Raw genomic sequence first — 16,616 nt, forward strand, 5'->3', positions numbered from 1 at the left:
GAACAGCAGTTTGTGCAGTGTTCATTTAAATAAAAAATGAAACTGTCATATGACATGGGGATGGCGCCCTTGGTCATTACTCAGCTTGTTACTCTTAAGGACAACAAGAAACCAGTATCTATTCCACACAGACACGCACAGAAAAAAAAAAAAAGCAGTAGATTTAATTAAGCTCCGTCCGCCTTCAGGCCATCTCCTCTCAAACCATGCTGAAAAGAAGCTTCTGTAAAAACAGCACCTTGGCAGTGTCCTCGATTCTAGCAGACGTAGATGATTTGGAGTGAAAGGCACAGTAAGCCCTAATGCTCCTTTTATCAAATCATTCTGTTATTTGGTCTTTCTACTTAAGCTGAGGAGGTCTCAGTCTGATCTCTCTTGCCAGTCTCGTCTATGTTAGATGGCACTGAGACAGCTCAGCTTTGAAGTAGTGCACGGCGGACAAGTGTTTGAAGTCCCTATCAAAATCTTTTAAAATCAGCTGTTGATGATGTACATTTTCCACGTGGAGATGTTGATGGCTTGGGTAAGGATGGATTGATATGAATATTGAAGCTGACGTCAGTGATTCTGTACTGCTCTTGTTGGTTTTCCCAAGCAGATGTTTATGTGTTGTGTGTCCCTATATGCATCTATTTGACATTATTTGCCTGAGAGTTCCGAGTCTGAAAGATCAAGTGATACATCTTATGCATCAGTCATAGGAAGGAATTAAACATGAAAACAATGTTGTGCTTTGATGATTAAACTGAGTAGCTCTGAGCTTCTTTAATCCCATCTGAAATATGTGTTGATGGGTTTTTAGCTGTTTTAGTGTTCCTGTTTCCAAGAGGGACTTTCTTTTGGTATTGTATAGAAGAAAAAGGTAAACAAAGAGATTGGTAGAGGTTTTTCAGTCTATATGTCTTGCTCACTCTGATGTTTGAACAGTGTGCTATGAAGTAATGGCTATAATGCAGTAAGTTGTTGGTTTTGTGTTGTTTTTTTTTATGTGGGAAGCAGCTTTCGAAGGTACGGAGATCTTAAGGAAGTAAAATTGTTTGAGAATTGGCAACTCTGCCTTTAATAACGTTAATGTTTATTTTCTTGCACTTTTTCCTTTTTTTTTTTCCTCAGGTTTTCCATTGGTCAACTGAAATTGTTAGAAATTGCCTTGGATAAAGATGGTTAGCAATGATTAGTATTTTAGCAGCACTGTGTACACAGTAGAGGAGCCCAGTGGCAGTGTTACTCTTGTTTCCACTGAGGCTGACAGCTGCAACTCAGAGTAGAATTTCCATCTTTCTGAGCCCTTTTAAAAGCCTCTCTCTTAGATTTCTATGATATACACCATTTAAAGTTAATGGTAGTCAGTGCTATTAAATGTATTGCCCTAAGGTGTATGCACGTCTTCAACAAAGGTTTTTTCATGTCTTGAAAGCATGATTATTTTTTTCAGACCACTTGGTTTCTTTTGCACTGTTATTTCATTAGCATTCTGCAAAACCCTCCTTTGCAAGTAAGGTATTTCAAGTCACTTTGCAGCCCTCTTTATTGCAGTGCTGAGTCCCCTTTGAGCTGAAGTTATCTTCAGTTTTGAATTTTACAATGCTTTTTGAAAGCACACAAAAAACCCCACCTACTGGAATGTAGGCTGTGATCTGAAGCTTGCAGGAGTTAGGTAAGTTTCTATCTGTTCTGTTTGGGCACTTGGACAGTGAGATTCCACATAAACATATTGCCTGTCAACAGGACTTTGTAGGAGAGCAAAACTCTTCAAAATTAACCAGCCGATGCACAGATCTTTTTCTGTCTTTTCCTGGAGTTATGGTGATGAAAAATTCATGGTGAGTGACACTTATTGCTCATTCTGTGACCATTACTTGTCACAGAGTGGAGCTGTGTATAGCTTGGCTACAGTGTCTGAATATTGCCTTTCAAAATTAGACATCATTTTTGAGATAGATAACACTCGTTTCATTATTAGGTTTTTATTCCACGATGTGCCACTCTTCTATTTGACAGGAAATAGCTATTATTATTACGTGATTCTTTAAGTATAGTCCCGAGTGAAGGACTGTGGAAGATTTCTGAATCAAGTGCCGTGTTACTGGGAGCAATCTCAGCACTCTCCTTTTGGCTGTGAAATGACCAGGCCTATCATCTTAAACCCTGAGTTGTTTTGTGTGGGTTTTTTTGTCGTTCTTATTCTTGTGCTCTGTTGAGAAATGCCAGAAGCTGATTGTGTTCCTGACCGATGCCTGAGCGTAATGCTTCATGTTTCCACGAATGGTAAATTAGTCACTGTCAATCTGTTCCAGTCTGCTGTGATTGAACACCTGCCGATAGCTCAGCATAGCATCGCATCACTGTAGCAGAGTTCTGCATCATAGGATGTGACCATCATCCACCTTTGGGTGAAAGAGGACTCCTACAGCTTCTCATCTCCCAGCTTGCTCTTCTTCTTTTCTCTTTGTAAAAGCATCAGGAAAAAAGTTCCATCCATTCAGAAGTAATCTTCATTTTAAGATCATCATCTAATTATGTGCTTTATGCCTAGCAGGGAGATGAAGAAGTATTGCGCAGATAATAGGTTGTGTCATCAGGCAGCAAGTGGTGCCACACATAACGCTATTGCCCTGCTTACGTGTTTTATTGGCTGTAAGTTCTAATTGTAGCTTCTTTTCTGACTGGTGACATCTTACGTGCTCGAAATGCCAGGTCAGAGGTTGAGGATTTAACTGCAAAATTGTCATTTCTGTCTCTGAAGAACTCAAATGTTTTTTGTATTTTCTCTTTTAGTTTTTGTTTGTTTGTTTTAATACGGACTGATAATGAAATAATTTAGCATAAGCAGAGGTTCTATATTAGGCTGACCATCATTTGCACCAAACTGGCATATACTCTCCCATCATTTTGTGCCTGTCCAATACATTTCAATTATATGTTAGCAGGTATTTTCTCTCCAAAATACATGGCATTTTGTTTCTTTAAGGCTTAATGATATGAAGCCCTCTCTGCAGAGCTGCTGGGGAGGCCTACCCACCTTCCTTCCCTGGTGCCAAAGTGTCCAGCTGCCAGTGGTAGGGCAGCCACGTGCCAGGCGTTTCCTTGGGCTGTGGTAGTAGCATCTCACCCCACTGCCTGCACTGTGGATGCTGCACGGCACTGTCCTTGCACCTTCTCCAGATGTCAGCAGCGATGGTGGGCATTTTGCCAAAAAGCAGGAAGAATAATGTGCTAGAGGATGGGAACTCCAGTGTGTTAAATCAGAACAATGGACTAATGCACTTGTGAAGACAAGAGCGGTCTGAGCGTGCATGGAGCTCTGGCTGCAGGCGGGGTGAGAGAGGCCTTTGTTTCTCATGACTGCCATAGCTTCTGCAAACACAGTATTCATTGCAGGCTAGATGGCTGGCTCCGTGTGCCAGGGAGCTGCTGCTACATCTTCTCTAGGCCAATTTATAAAAACGGTGTGTGTATGTACTTCCATAAGAACATAATGGTTCCTCTGTTAGGAGAACGTGCGTGAGTGCCATGGAGAAGAACAAACCTTCATATCCTGAGATGTGGGGAGGGGAAACTCCAGGCTAATCAGCAACAGTATTCTTAAAGAGAAATTGCTTCAACCTCATTTTTCTTTACTGTATTTGCAAACATGGGAGGCCCTCCTGTAGTCCTCTGAAGTGGCACTTGCTTTCCTGCTGTTCCTGAATGCCCACGCATCAGACCAGAACTGGGTGTGCTTTGCACGCTCACACATATGTGCTAGATGATCTGACCTCTGGCTTAGTTTTAACTAATTCTGTTTGATTTCTGCTAATTTTCCCACCTTCTTTAAAAAGTGTAATGCCTGTTGTGCAAAGAAAGAAGCAGTGCACATTGCTTGGTTCTGTTATTTCAGTATTTGGATGGATTGAAATAACAAGGGCCTCCGGGCAATGTTAGGCAGATTTTAATACTCACTAGGCTGGGCAGCAGATGTCTCCGTTGGAATTAGCTGTTGGATGAAGAGAGATGGAGCAGTGACTGACAATTCTGTACTGGTAGGTTTGGAAATGCTGCAGGATGAGGCATAGGTGTGGATTTGTGCTTGAAAATGAAGCCCTTTTTTCTATATATGAGTAGTAGTGCATCAGTTTGTCTTGGTAAACAGAAGGATGGAACAGTTACCATGACTTGCTTGGATAAAATGTTTATGTTACTGGTTTCCTGCTTGTGCCCTTAACCTGAGGATCCTATTTCAGAATTGCTACAGAAGATTTTTGTGTAAAATCACCTGATAATTTTGCTATCACCTGATAATTAAGTATTTCTAGAATAATGGTAATAAGCTGTGTATATCCAATCCTACCACATTCATCATGTATGCCCTCAGGTCTTGCAGCTGGAGCAGTGGATGGAACTAATGTGGGATTCCTCAACTTTTGGAACAGATCCTTAAGGGATGTGACAGTTAGAACAAGACATATTTGTTTTGATGCTCCTCCGTTGGCAGCACAGTGTGTTTTTTGTTGACAGTTTTGTTAGAAGTCTGCAGAACTGAGGTTTCATTACTTTGTTTTGTGGAAGCATTCTGTACCTCAGGAGCTAGGTTAAAAATATCCGCGAGCATCAGAGGATCCATTTCATAGCTTCATGAGTCTTCATATATTTAATGATATGTAATATATGAAACAGAGCTGATCCACAAATTAAGAGCTTCTTATGTCATTGCTGATCTCCTGTGTTAGTCAGATCCTGAAATTGTACCAGAAGTTTCTGATTTTATAGTGGTGTGCTGGTTTGGTTTTTTTTTTCTGCATTAAAGAGCAGTGGGAAAAGAAAAACTGCCAGTCCTGTGAAGAAATGATTCTGGCTTTGACTCATTGCAGGGACACATTGTCTGTGTGAAAATTGTTAATGGTCATTTGCCCCATTGAAGCCTAAATGCCATGTTGTTGGCTGGACTTCTCCCATGTCCTTCTGCATCCCTTTTTGGATGTACACTTTGTCGTGAGTCGTGCTGGCTCCCAATGTGCAGAGCCACGGGTGTGTGCTTCTACCTTAGCTGGGCTCAGGGAGTAAGGAAGAGGCAGAGCTTTTCTTGTTCCTTTCCCTAATGGAAATCTTCATCCCTGCTGCTAGCAGTCCCACCACTACAGGCCTCAACTCGGGTGCATGCAGCAGGCTTGGTGGCTTTTCTGAAGGAGCTGTCTCACCAGGCAGATGTTCTGACTTCCTCATCTCTGGCAGTGCTGCATGCCTGACTTGGGCTATCTGCAGCCTGGAATCAAGCTCAGTAGTTATGCTTTCCCACAACTTCTCCCACCGAGACTGACAGCTTGATGTATGCTAATGTGTGAGCTGTGCTGTGTAGCTGTAGCTGTGCACCTCTCATAAATGGAAGTTTAAAACATAAAATTAGGTTGCTTTGATCTCCTTAACACTTTCATATTACATTTAAAGCAGCACCCAACCATTTCCTTTTACCAAAATGTGAAAAACCTGCTTTAGCCGATGACTTCCTTTGGTTAAATGAATCACACCTTGGCTCTCCCACAGATGCCAGATATAACCAGGAGCTGCCTTCAGCCTGCTTCTCTGTGAAGCATGAAGTGGGTACTGGGGTTGTGCTATTGTCTGGGTGCTTAGGGATGTTTTTGAAGAGGCATAACAGCTTGAGAGTAACTATGTGATCTGTAATTGAGCTTCCTAATTTCAACAGCACCTTGTTTTGAAGATGTCAGAGTGGAACCCAGCACCACCTGGAAGACCTTCAAGCTACAGAAAGCACAAATAGATTTTTTTTTTTTTTTTTTTTTTTTTTTTTTGCATGTTTCTTTGCTTCCACTGCATAGCATTTACTCAGGGCCTCAGCACTTACTCAGGCATTTAGAGGCTGTGCAGGCTGCTTATAAGCTGTCTGAACATACATGTGTGCCTCAACTTTCGTTTACAGTTACGGTGCTGTGTGTGTGGTTTGCCTATGCTCTTCACTTCTGGTCTCACCCAGCTCTCTAAATTTTGTTTCTTCTTTCTCCATTTTCCAGTATGTAAGGTAGTTACACTCACCCAGCTCATAGGAGGATTTTGAAATATTCATGAAAAATTATGAAATATAAGATTTGTTATATATCCTGTATGGTTTTTATTTTAAGAAGAGTCAAGCTATAAAAATGCTGATTTCTGTCATAGTTATTTTGTCATCTGTTTTTCAGTCATACAGTTGGAGTTTATGGATAGAGGCCTCTTTCAGATGAGAGGAAATTGCTTTAGTAGAAAGTAGGGATTAAAAAAAAAATAATGAGTAGAAATGACTCCACAACAAAGGGATCCTTGGCTCCAGAGCTGCTACTTGTGTCAAGTCCTGCTTGAACTTTTTAGATTCAGAACAATTCTGGGGAAAGCTGGTGATTAGATTAAAAGGACGAAAGGTTTCTGTTGCTGACTCTAACGTTGATTTCTCTATCTGTAAGATGGCATTAATGATCTTTCCAAATGAGCACTGGTAATTTAGTGGGTGCTTTACCACACACTCTGGGTAGAAGTAGCTGCAGGAGTACGTAGTGTTAAAGTAGTAACAGGTGATTTGCTGTAGTCAGGGTTTGTAGAGAAGCTCTGATGGCTGTTGGAGCTGTAGTGGCAGCAGCAATCCTCTGTGAGCATCCTGGTCAACAGCAGTCCAATTAGCCATTCGGGCAGCTTGAGCGCTAACAGCCTTCTTCTGCCACGCTCTTCTACATTATTGCTGTATTGCTAATTTTTATGGCGGAAGGGTTGTTACCAAGTTGGGGACACAAAACATACGTGTGCTTGAGAGAATAGCCAGTAATCAGCATGTCTTTGTGTTGCAGAGATGAGCGAAATCAGTCAATCATTGTAAGTGGAGAATCTGGGGCAGGAAAGACGGTTTCTGCCAAGTATGCCATGAGGTACTTTGCCACGGTCAGTGGATCTGCCAGTGAAGCCAATGTTGAGGAGAAAGTCTTGGCTTCAAACCCCATAATGGAGGTAAGAGAGCTATTGCACTATCTCCTACCCTTCTGCTGCAGTAATTATTCTGTGACTAACATAAGCATTCAATAAAGAGATTGATTGTTACTTTTATAGGGATCAAAAAAAGCTGGACCGAGTATGTTTTAAAATTTCATTTTTAAGCCATTTACCAGGAAGTGCTTTAGTCATTATTTTGTGTAATATTTATGAAAGGTTGAGAGAAGACATGAGGTAATGTTACATTACTGTTAATGTATTTCACATAACAAAGTAATTTTTATATTAATACTGCTATAAATCTCTTTGTAACCACCAGTAGTTTCCAGGCTGCCAGCCCAATGCAAGTGAAGGAAGCTGTTTTTGTGTGTAAAATTCCAAAATCGATGAAAATTTCTGGTCTTACCCATAGAACACATTGGAGAAAGGTTGATCATATGGTGAGGGGAAGAGAGTCATTGAATAAAGCAAATAGTCAATTTTAGCAAAATTTCATCAGGGAAGATAGATGAGAAAGCAAAGTTACATGAGATGCACACAGTTTTGGAGGGGAAAAATGGCAGAAGACATAATTTGGAAATAATTAGCTCAGACTATAATGTTTCATTTGTACAGTGATCTTCGTGTTACTGTAGTCAAGTTCCGAAGCCATTGGCTTAGGAATGCACTTACTTTCAACAGACTGTGGGATAACGTATACAATTCCCTACTGTTCAGAGTCCCTGTTTTACAGGAAGCTCAGGAGATGCCATAATTCTGATGTCATGGCCAAGCAGAAAACTTCTTGGGCTCATCTGAGTTATTTTCTAATTTTTTACATCTTTGCCAACGTGTAGATTCAAGTTGTAGCTGAGGTTAAGGAAATCTACATCAGAAATAGTTCATGAGAGAGAAGGTGGCTTGGTGGAATTCCTGAAGAAAAATAGCTTTGTTCATGAACATGCACAAGCTAAGGGTACATGTTAACCTACCTAGGAAGATGCTTTGGGTGATGGATGTCTTGGTGGATGTTTAGCATCTCAGTGAAGTAGTATGAATGGACAGACGTGAGCAAATGGAGTGCACACAGTGAGTTGTGAAATGCAAGATGCTGCCATTGTTTTTTTCCTCAGGTATTTTAAAAAATGAACTCTTTTATTTCTTCTTTCCTCCTGGCATGAGTTCATGAGACTCAGACCATAGCTGCCCCATCACAATTGTGTGTGTTCTGTCACAAGGTAATTGTGCCTGGTTTGTGGTGCTTTGTGCTGTTTTCAAACTGTTTGCGGGGTATATTGAGCTGTATCATGATCAGCTCTGCTGTCGAGTTACCAGTGTGCCCAGTGATGGCAAGAAGCCGGGACTGCTGAGCCTTGCCTTGAGCTGCTCTTACCCAGCAGAGGCAGCTTGGGCCCTTGGAAGCAATGGCAGTTTTGCACGAGTGAACTAACCCCAAAGTACTTCTTTCACTGCTGCAGCCGTGACAGTAAGCATCGTGTCATCCTTGGCTATGTTGAGGTGTGGTGGTGCTGTTATTTTATTGTATAGGGGTAATGATTTCATGAACCTGCGTAGATCCGAAGTTTGAATTACTTTAAAAGTTGTTATAATTGGGTGAAAGTTACCCTTTAACTTCTAACACTTGAACTTTAATTAGGCTTTAGAGTGTGCATTATGTAACATGAAGTTGTACACAGAGTCTAGGGTAGCAAAATCAGTGTTCTGAACTCTTCAGCTGATAAATGAGCAGAAACACAAATTAAACTATATAGGTTAGGAAGAATTCAGCTTAGAAATGCTGAACTTCAAATTTGCAAAGTTGAGCAGAAGGTAATTTTGTTTTTTAATTTCTATGTCAAAACTACCATTAGCATCAGAATTTCACATTGTCTTTGCCCACCAAACACTGTAATATCAAATGACCATTATCCACTCGCATTACTAGCAACTGTTCGAGTAATTAGTTTTCTAGTTAATAGCTATAAACATTCTACCAACTGCAAATGCAGAAATAGTCAAGTCTTGAAACAAATCCTTATGTAAGTACCCTCTGCTCATTATTTGGTACCCTGTGTGGCTATGCAAATTGTACAGTTTACTGTGTACTCTGGTCAGCGGACTTTGTAATACCAAAGGCTTTCTTGACTGTTTGTATGTACACAGCTTAGGACTTTGGAACAGGCCCTTTCAAAGTAATAACTGGTTTCTGAAAATACTGTAATGTTACAGTGCTACCTACAGCAACAAAATATATCGCGGAGGCAATAAGCTTAAAATACAGGAATGAAGTTTGAATGCATTCAGTGTGAATGAGTTCAGTATTTCTTAGAACTGCAGAGATGTAGTTTGTTCTTTATAGCAACCATTCGTCTGATAACCACTTTGACATCTGCTTGGACAGTCACGCTGCTGCTGCCCTAATGGGGTTTCTCAGAGTCTAATCCCAGCTTCCAGTGCTACACGCTGCTAGTGCTTACACATTCACTGCTGTTCTGCCTACAGGTTTGGAATACTGAGCTCAGCGTGGCTATTTGTTCTCACTTGCTTTTCTCAAAATTTATTTCAGTGCAGAGTTCCTATAGATGGCTACACGAACCAGAAAACTACAACATACAGCTCTGCCTCTTTTAAGTGTGCTTCTAAGTTACTGGTTAGCATACACATGGTGGCATACAAATAAAGGCAGTATAACTATCTGAGTTTGCCCATGTGCAATTCCTTTTGCTGTAGAGATATCTTTAGCATTTTTGGAAGTGAATTGCTACATGATGACTTCAATATGATCTCGTTTAGAAGAGAAGCTGCTTTCCTTTGAAATTCAGCATGTTGTGATTTGCACGTCCCAAAGTTGTGATATTTCCAGTCTGGCATCAGCAGTGGTTAAAAGATTTCAGAGAGCAATTAATGATACTTAGCTGGAAAGCTAGACTCTGTGGAAGTGAAATCATTACAAGAAGATCAGCTCCAGATCTCATGTCGATGAAATGACAGTATTTGGATGTAAATTGCTGACCAGGCAGAGATTGTTCTTTGTTAAATTCTTGATTGTTTTCAAAACTGGGCAAACAAGTGTTTTATGCGTTTGTGAGCCATGTAGGTGATCAAATAGACATGATCATTTCTAAAAGCTGTTTTGCCTTTACAAAATTCCCTCTTTTCAGTCCATTGGAAATGCCAAAACAACGAGGAATGACAACAGCAGTCGCTTTGGGAAATACATTGAAATTGGTTTTGACAAGAGGTATCGAATCATTGGTGCTAACATGAGAACTTATCTCTTGGAGAAATCAAGAGTGGTATTTCAGGTAATACTGATGCAAAGATATTCTTTATATATATTACTGTATATATTTATATGACTATGCTAAAAAAGCCATTGCTTGCTGATATCGGGTGTCTCTTGTAAGAGATGGTTGTAAAGTATTTTCACTGTAGCACACGTGGAGAGGGAAGGGAGAAGGAAAACCAAGTAGCTCTTCAATATATGAATTATCCATAGTAGTAACATTTAAAAAGATGTGCATTTTAGGAATAATTTCAGTGCACTACTAGGTGTTGGTTTGTGCTAACCATAGTGTTATAAAATTAGTCTTCAAAACCTAACAGAAACACCCATGCTCAGGAAGAGCTCTCTGTTGCGGTTTGTAAAGCTGCCATCTTATCTCACTTTAAATCTCTTGTTAAAACCCACTGCTATCACAATGATTAGAAATCAGACTTTGCAGAATATGTAATTTCATCTCTCTTGAACTCTCATCGTATCCTCTCTATATTTGCTTACCAGTCTAGCTAGAGCTTAGTGAAAACTGACTTACTCTTGACTGGCTGCCTAAAGGTATAAAGCAAATAATACAATTTGTACTGTGTAAGGGTGTTACACGAAGTACTGTCATTTCAAAACTAAGATAAATTTGTTGCACACAGTTTAGCAAAAGCAGAGTTCTTTTCTGCTTTTTGATTTGAATTTACGAAGTTTAGTGCCCTTCAGTTCAGAATTATGGTGTTAGTCATGAGTCATAACCTTCTGAGCTGTGTTTGTCTTCCATTTTAAAATTCAGCTTTGCCTTGGCAAGAGAGATACTTCACCAGCTTACTATAAATGCTGAAGCAAATGGTATTAGTTATTTTTGGAAAATGAAAAGCCTTTAAGTATGATCATTTCGCTCACCCATAGAATCCTGATCTATATTTAGTAGTAACCTACAATTCTGAAAAGTGAAATCATGCATTTTTTTAAGCGTGAAAATGTCTGCATGCTTCTTGCTGTTGAAAATGGATTAAAATAATAAAGAAGGAAATGGCAGATGATGAGTTGTCTTCCTTTTTCCTTATGACTTCCATGCTCCTATTGTGGTGCTGGAGAATGTATTAAACCTAGAGCTTTTTGTCTGTTTGTTTTTTGTGAAATATTATCAACCTCTTTCTTTTAAAGGCAGAAGAGGAGAGAAATTACCACATCTTTTACCAACTCTGTGCCTCTGCAGCATTACCTGAATTTAAAACTCTACGATTAGGTATGAGATTCACATTCCTTGTATTGTGCAAATGTATGTGCAAAGCAGTATCTCTGAGCTTTTCTGAGCCCTAGATATACTGAAAATAATTAGAATGGCACATCTCAGACTTTGTTGGGTTTTTTTGTTTGTTTGTTTGTTTGTTTGTTTGTTTGTTTAGGTAAAATGAAAGTATCAGATTTGTTTCTTCAACATACTCTAATACACAGTGGTTGTAATCATGCAGACTTACTGTGTCCAGATTCCAGAGTATTTTTCCACTTGCAAGGGTGAAATTCTCTTCTCTTGGTCCTCTAAAACCTTTCTACCATGTCTCCAGCAGCTGGAGAATTTTTTCATTTTGGTGTAAGCACCTGAAAAGCTTACAGAGTATTTTGTATTTGCACACTGTGACTTGCACTGTTACCACCAGTTATTCTACCACTTCTATTGATCCAGTACTCACACAAATCTGATAAGTGACATTTTTCAAATAAAAAAGTTTTTCAGAGTTAGCTGTGTAGTGGGAAGACTGAACAGTATGTCAGTGGTGAGTTCTGAAATATCCTTCTGCTTTTTAAGTGTTGCTCTAATCTTCTTCACCATCCTAACACATTTAGGATTCACACCTACTGACTCAGGGAAAGAGGAACTGATGTAATTATAGCTAAAGAAGCCATGGAGCAGACTCCTTTCAGTTTTCTTGAAGCATTAGTAGATCAGAAGAAAAGAAATCTTACTGCAGCTGAAAGTATGGTCACAAAAACTTTAGAAATGTATATAACATCCAAGAACTACTGCTCCCTCAGTGAAGCCCGTTGCTCTTCCCAAATGATATGAGGCTATCAGTTCTCAGCCAGAATGGATCACAAATACACATAGACTTAACTAGACTATAAAAGAGAAATGAGAAGATAACAGGGGCAAAATAGATACATTTTTTAAATGTCCTCATGCAATAATAGCATAATAATACCTGCCAAATAACCCCAAAGTGCTGGTGCTGTCAATTCTGCACCTACCTCTCAGCTGGTTGGCTCAGGTTTGAAGAATGATTATTCATCAGGTGTAGAAGTGTGAACCCACGTTAGGTAAAGAGTATGCTTGAGGGCCTGTCATAGGAAACACGTAGCTTAAGAATACTTACTTGCACTGTTAAATCTTGAAAAAGTTGTTCTTCAGATGAAGCAGATGCTAAGAGCCAGAAGACAAAGAATATACTGAGATATTTCAAATCGTAGATTCTGTCAAGAGCAACTTAACCTTTACACAGCTTTACACATGTGCCATGAGTTTCTGCACCGGTGTGTGTTAAAGAGTTAGTTTTTGTCTTACAGGGAATGCAAATTACTTTCATTATACAAAGCAAGGTGGAAGCCCTGTGATTGATGGCATTGATGATGCTAAGGAAATGGTAAACACCAGACAAGCCTGCACTTTGCTAGGTAATTAGTAAAATATAATCATATCCCAAATGTGATATGCTAGCAAATGTTTTCCATGTTGCCTGGGTATATTTTCTTGGTATTTGGTTGTGTTTAAAAAGATTCAGGGATTGATATGGTTTTATTGCCTTTAGGTAATATTTAAATTGCAATGTAATCACCTATCTAGTGTAAAAGAACATATATGAACATACATAAATGCTGGGTTTCCAGTGTACAGTGTTGGAGGTCTCTGAGAAAGCATTTTGGAACAGCAAATTAAATAGTTCATTTTTCTGGATCTTCTTTGCATTTGGTAATAAAATGGTTTTGATAGAATTGGAGCTAAGCAGCATGTGGAAATACCAATTTCTCTGAAAAAATCCCACACATACCAGTGGCAGTTTTTCTCCTCTTAATAACATTTTTTAGCCACGACTCATGATTCGTTACTTCTCTCTCCACTCAAAGCATTTTATTCATCATTTTTTCAGGGATTAGTGATTCCTACCAGATGGGAATTTTCCGAATCCTTGCTGGCATCCTTCACTTGGGCAACGTGGAGTTTGCATCTCGGGATTCTGACAGCTGCGCCATTCCTGTAAGTAGCAGATGAGCTCAGGAGCTCATTCTCTCCTGCATTTGCATTCTCTCCTGGCAGTCCTCTCTTCTGCTTGTTTGCAGGAATCTCTCCTGGAAAAAAAAAGTGATAGCATAAAAATGCTAACTGTGTTCTTTCTAATTTGTTTATGTTCTTTTTGGAGATGGACCCAACTCTTAGTTTACAACCTTTACACAGTATTCTTTGTATTATGACTGTGGTGGCCTTAATTTCTTTTCGGCATTGTAATTGGTCTGTTCTAGAAAGGTCTTCTAGACAGACTAGCTTTGAAGTCCTGGGCAGATGTCTAGATCTTTATATTCCTACATGAATACATTCCCTGCCAACAGTAAATGGTTTGCAGGATGGACTGCTTTATGTTAAATGCCAAACTAGCCAAATAATTGCAAAGCAAATGTATTGCAAAGTCCTCTGGGGTGTCTGCTTCGGAGCCAAGGATATACAGATGTGATTCATGTGATGCATTTAAGATTACTGTGGTTTTTTCAGTCGTTTATTAACTTTGTGAAGGTCCACAGTGAGAAGTATGAAGTCTGGTATGAACAAAACTTCTTTATTCAGTAAGGACCAAAGCTTCTTACTGAAGTTATTATTCTGGAGATGGGAGACAAAAAAGATCTGGCTTGTTCTGTTCTTGCCACTCTTTTTTTTCCTTGGATTCACAAGTGAGCAGCTTCTCCTTCTGCCTTTCCTTGAATGCCTACTGCTGTACTACACAGCCTTCATCATTCTCTCTTCAAACAGTCGCAGCAGTTGCAGGCTTTATTCTCACTTTGCTATCAGTCAGTTTCTCAAGCATCTGCAGTAGCAGTTTCTGGAGCTAAGACAACAGGTCCTCCATAGGACCACAGCTAATTAGTGTGCCTGCTCTGACACCATCTGAGGAATCTAGTAGATAGTTGCAGTGAAACCACAACAATAGTCTAACTCTTTGATGTGTCTTAAAAAGGTTTTGACTACAAAGGAAGCATCATTTAATGATCGCAGGTGGGAAGTAGATGAGGCCCAGAACATGATGAGGTAGCCTGGGTTGTAATGGATATCTCTGATGCAGTAATTCCATTGAATGAATAGTACAAAGCTGAAAGCTCCTGTGCAATCCTATCCTGATGTGGTAAGCATGTAGCAGGCAGAGACAAATGTCTCCTCCCTGGCTTTCGCTACCTGAGCTGTGTTGTTCTCTGACAGTAGTCGTGTTGTGTAGAGCTCTGCCGCCATGCATATGGGTCTGTCTGGGTGCAGTTTTGCAAGGCTGTGCTTTGGAGAGCACAGTGAATGTCTCCACACCATTCTGTGTGAATTAATCACTTTGTTTAACATCAGCTTGAGTAACCCTAATGTGGAACTCTTTTGTGCAGTTTTTGTTATTTTTGTTGTTACTACTTTATTATTGTTTCCTGAGCCAGTTAAAGTCGTGTGGCTAAGCTGAAAGAAGATGTGCTTGGTTAACTGGATTTTAGAGGTGTAACAGCACTGCCTTGGGGACTGTATGCCCTAAGGACTGCAATAAACCCCAAAGAAGGCAGAAGGACATAGAAAAAGGAAGATAAAGCTGATCTGCTCGAAGTCATTGGGCACATAGTAACGGTTCCCTATAATCTGTCAAGATGCTGCTTGTCAGCATGCTCTTGAGCCATAGAGTGCAAAGTGAATACGAGGAAGTAGTGGTAGGGGAATTCCTTCAGAGGAAAGACCTGTCTGTCCTTGATTTCTAGCTTCTGGTTTGCTTGTTAGTAACGAAGTATAGTGACTTAACTCACTGAGTAGTAAACCCACTGCACAGATTTTTATGAAGAAATTTTAAATACCCATTTCAGTGTGCAAACCTCAGTAGTTGCTTTGACACCATAAACCAAAGGTCAATTTTATTTTATTTATTTATTTATTTTACATTTTTTTTTTTGTCCAGTTTGAGAGTTAGGTAACATCCTTTCTGTTCTCTCATCTCTTAACATTTGCCTGCAGACTTGAGCAGGGAAATACTGTTTTAAATTCTGAGACCAGAATGCTAAATCACTTTGACACTTCTTCCCCCACTACCTGTCACTCCCTGCCACAGGTGTATATGGTTAGAGAAGGGCACTACACAGAAGCTGTAATCCATTCTGTCCTCAGCACATAGCTGATGGCCTGTCCTCTGCATTTTACTCAAAACTAGGACAGTTGGAGGTATTCAAAATGCAAAGTCCATCCCTAGGAAGCTAGATGATTCATTTTTGTGGGGGTTGCAGGTTGCCTGTGTGGGACTTCTTTATGAATGCAGGTACAGGGAAATGCCTTTGGGGGAACTGTTTCAGTAATTTACTTCAGTGTTGTGAATGTGATATGTGGGTAGGGAACTTGTGCTCTGGAGAAAGATAAGCTAAGGGAGCTGCACTTGCTGCTTATGTTTAGATCACTCCAGGCAGGCAGTTCTTCTGATTTTGCAATTGCATGTATGCTACCAGTAATACTATTTCAAGACCTTATGATTTTGTTTTTATTAGCCCAAACATGATCCCCTCACCATCTTCTGTGACCTCATGGGCGTGGACTATGAAGAGATGGCTCACTGGCTTTGCCATAGGAAGCTCGCAACTGCCACTGAAACCTACATCAAGCCAATTTCTAAACTTCATGCCATCAATGCCAGAGATGCACTTGCCAAACATATCTATGCTAATCTCTTTAACTGGATTGTAGATCATGTGAACAAAGCCCTTCATTCTACTGTAAAGCAACATTCTTTCATTGGAGTACTGGACATTTATGGGTGAGTCTTTTTGCTAGAGGTGCATCACTTCTTACATGATTATCTACCACAAATTATTTTGGTCTTTGTCATGCTACACTGTTTGGATTAAACAAACAAACAAAACAAACAGCCAAAAAGACAAAACACAAAAAAACCTTAAACCAAGCCCTTACCTGCTGCTTTTTCTAGGTGAAGGAAGTAGGTGTTTAGTCTTGACAAGCCATCCAAGATCTTTGTCTTGACTTTTAAGTGTGACATTTACTGTGGGATTTCAAATTTTTTATATCGGTTGTTCCATTATGTATTGTATTGGAGAAGGTCATATGCCAGTTGTCACCTCATGGTCAGAGTTGACAAAGGTAACTAACATGCTCTCTAGGACCATCGATCCCTTCCCTGTGTTCCTCATCCCT

At 39.9% G+C, this 16,616-nt stretch overlaps 1 protein-coding gene across 26 annotated transcripts in view; it reads left to right on the forward strand.

Annotated features, from left to right (window-relative positions):
- Positions 1 to 16,616, forward strand: part of MYO5A (myosin VA) — a 97,727-nt gene that overhangs the window by 35,373 nt on the left and 45,738 nt on the right. For 25 of the 26 annotated variants that reach the window (XM_046898931.1, XM_046898932.1, XM_046898934.1 and 22 more), the window contains exons 5-10: positions 6,813 to 6,969; positions 10,092 to 10,235; positions 11,363 to 11,444; positions 12,761 to 12,868; positions 13,342 to 13,448; positions 15,956 to 16,221. In XM_046898931.1, the coding sequence (XP_046754887.1) occupies positions 6,813 to 6,969; positions 10,092 to 10,235; positions 11,363 to 11,444; positions 12,761 to 12,868; positions 13,342 to 13,448; positions 15,956 to 16,221 (864 nt within the window). Of the gene's footprint in view, positions 1 to 6,812; positions 6,970 to 7,025; positions 8,169 to 10,091; positions 10,236 to 11,362; positions 11,445 to 12,760; positions 12,869 to 13,341; positions 13,449 to 15,955; positions 16,222 to 16,616 lie in introns of those variants that run through there. The other variant, XM_046898936.1, reaches the window with a different exon arrangement.

This window comes from Gallus gallus, chromosome 10, assembly GCF_016699485.2.
Source record: "Gallus gallus isolate bGalGal1 chromosome 10, bGalGal1.mat.broiler.GRCg7b, whole genome shotgun sequence".
NCBI classification, from domain to species: Eukaryota; Metazoa; Chordata; class Aves; order Galliformes; family Phasianidae; genus Gallus; species Gallus gallus.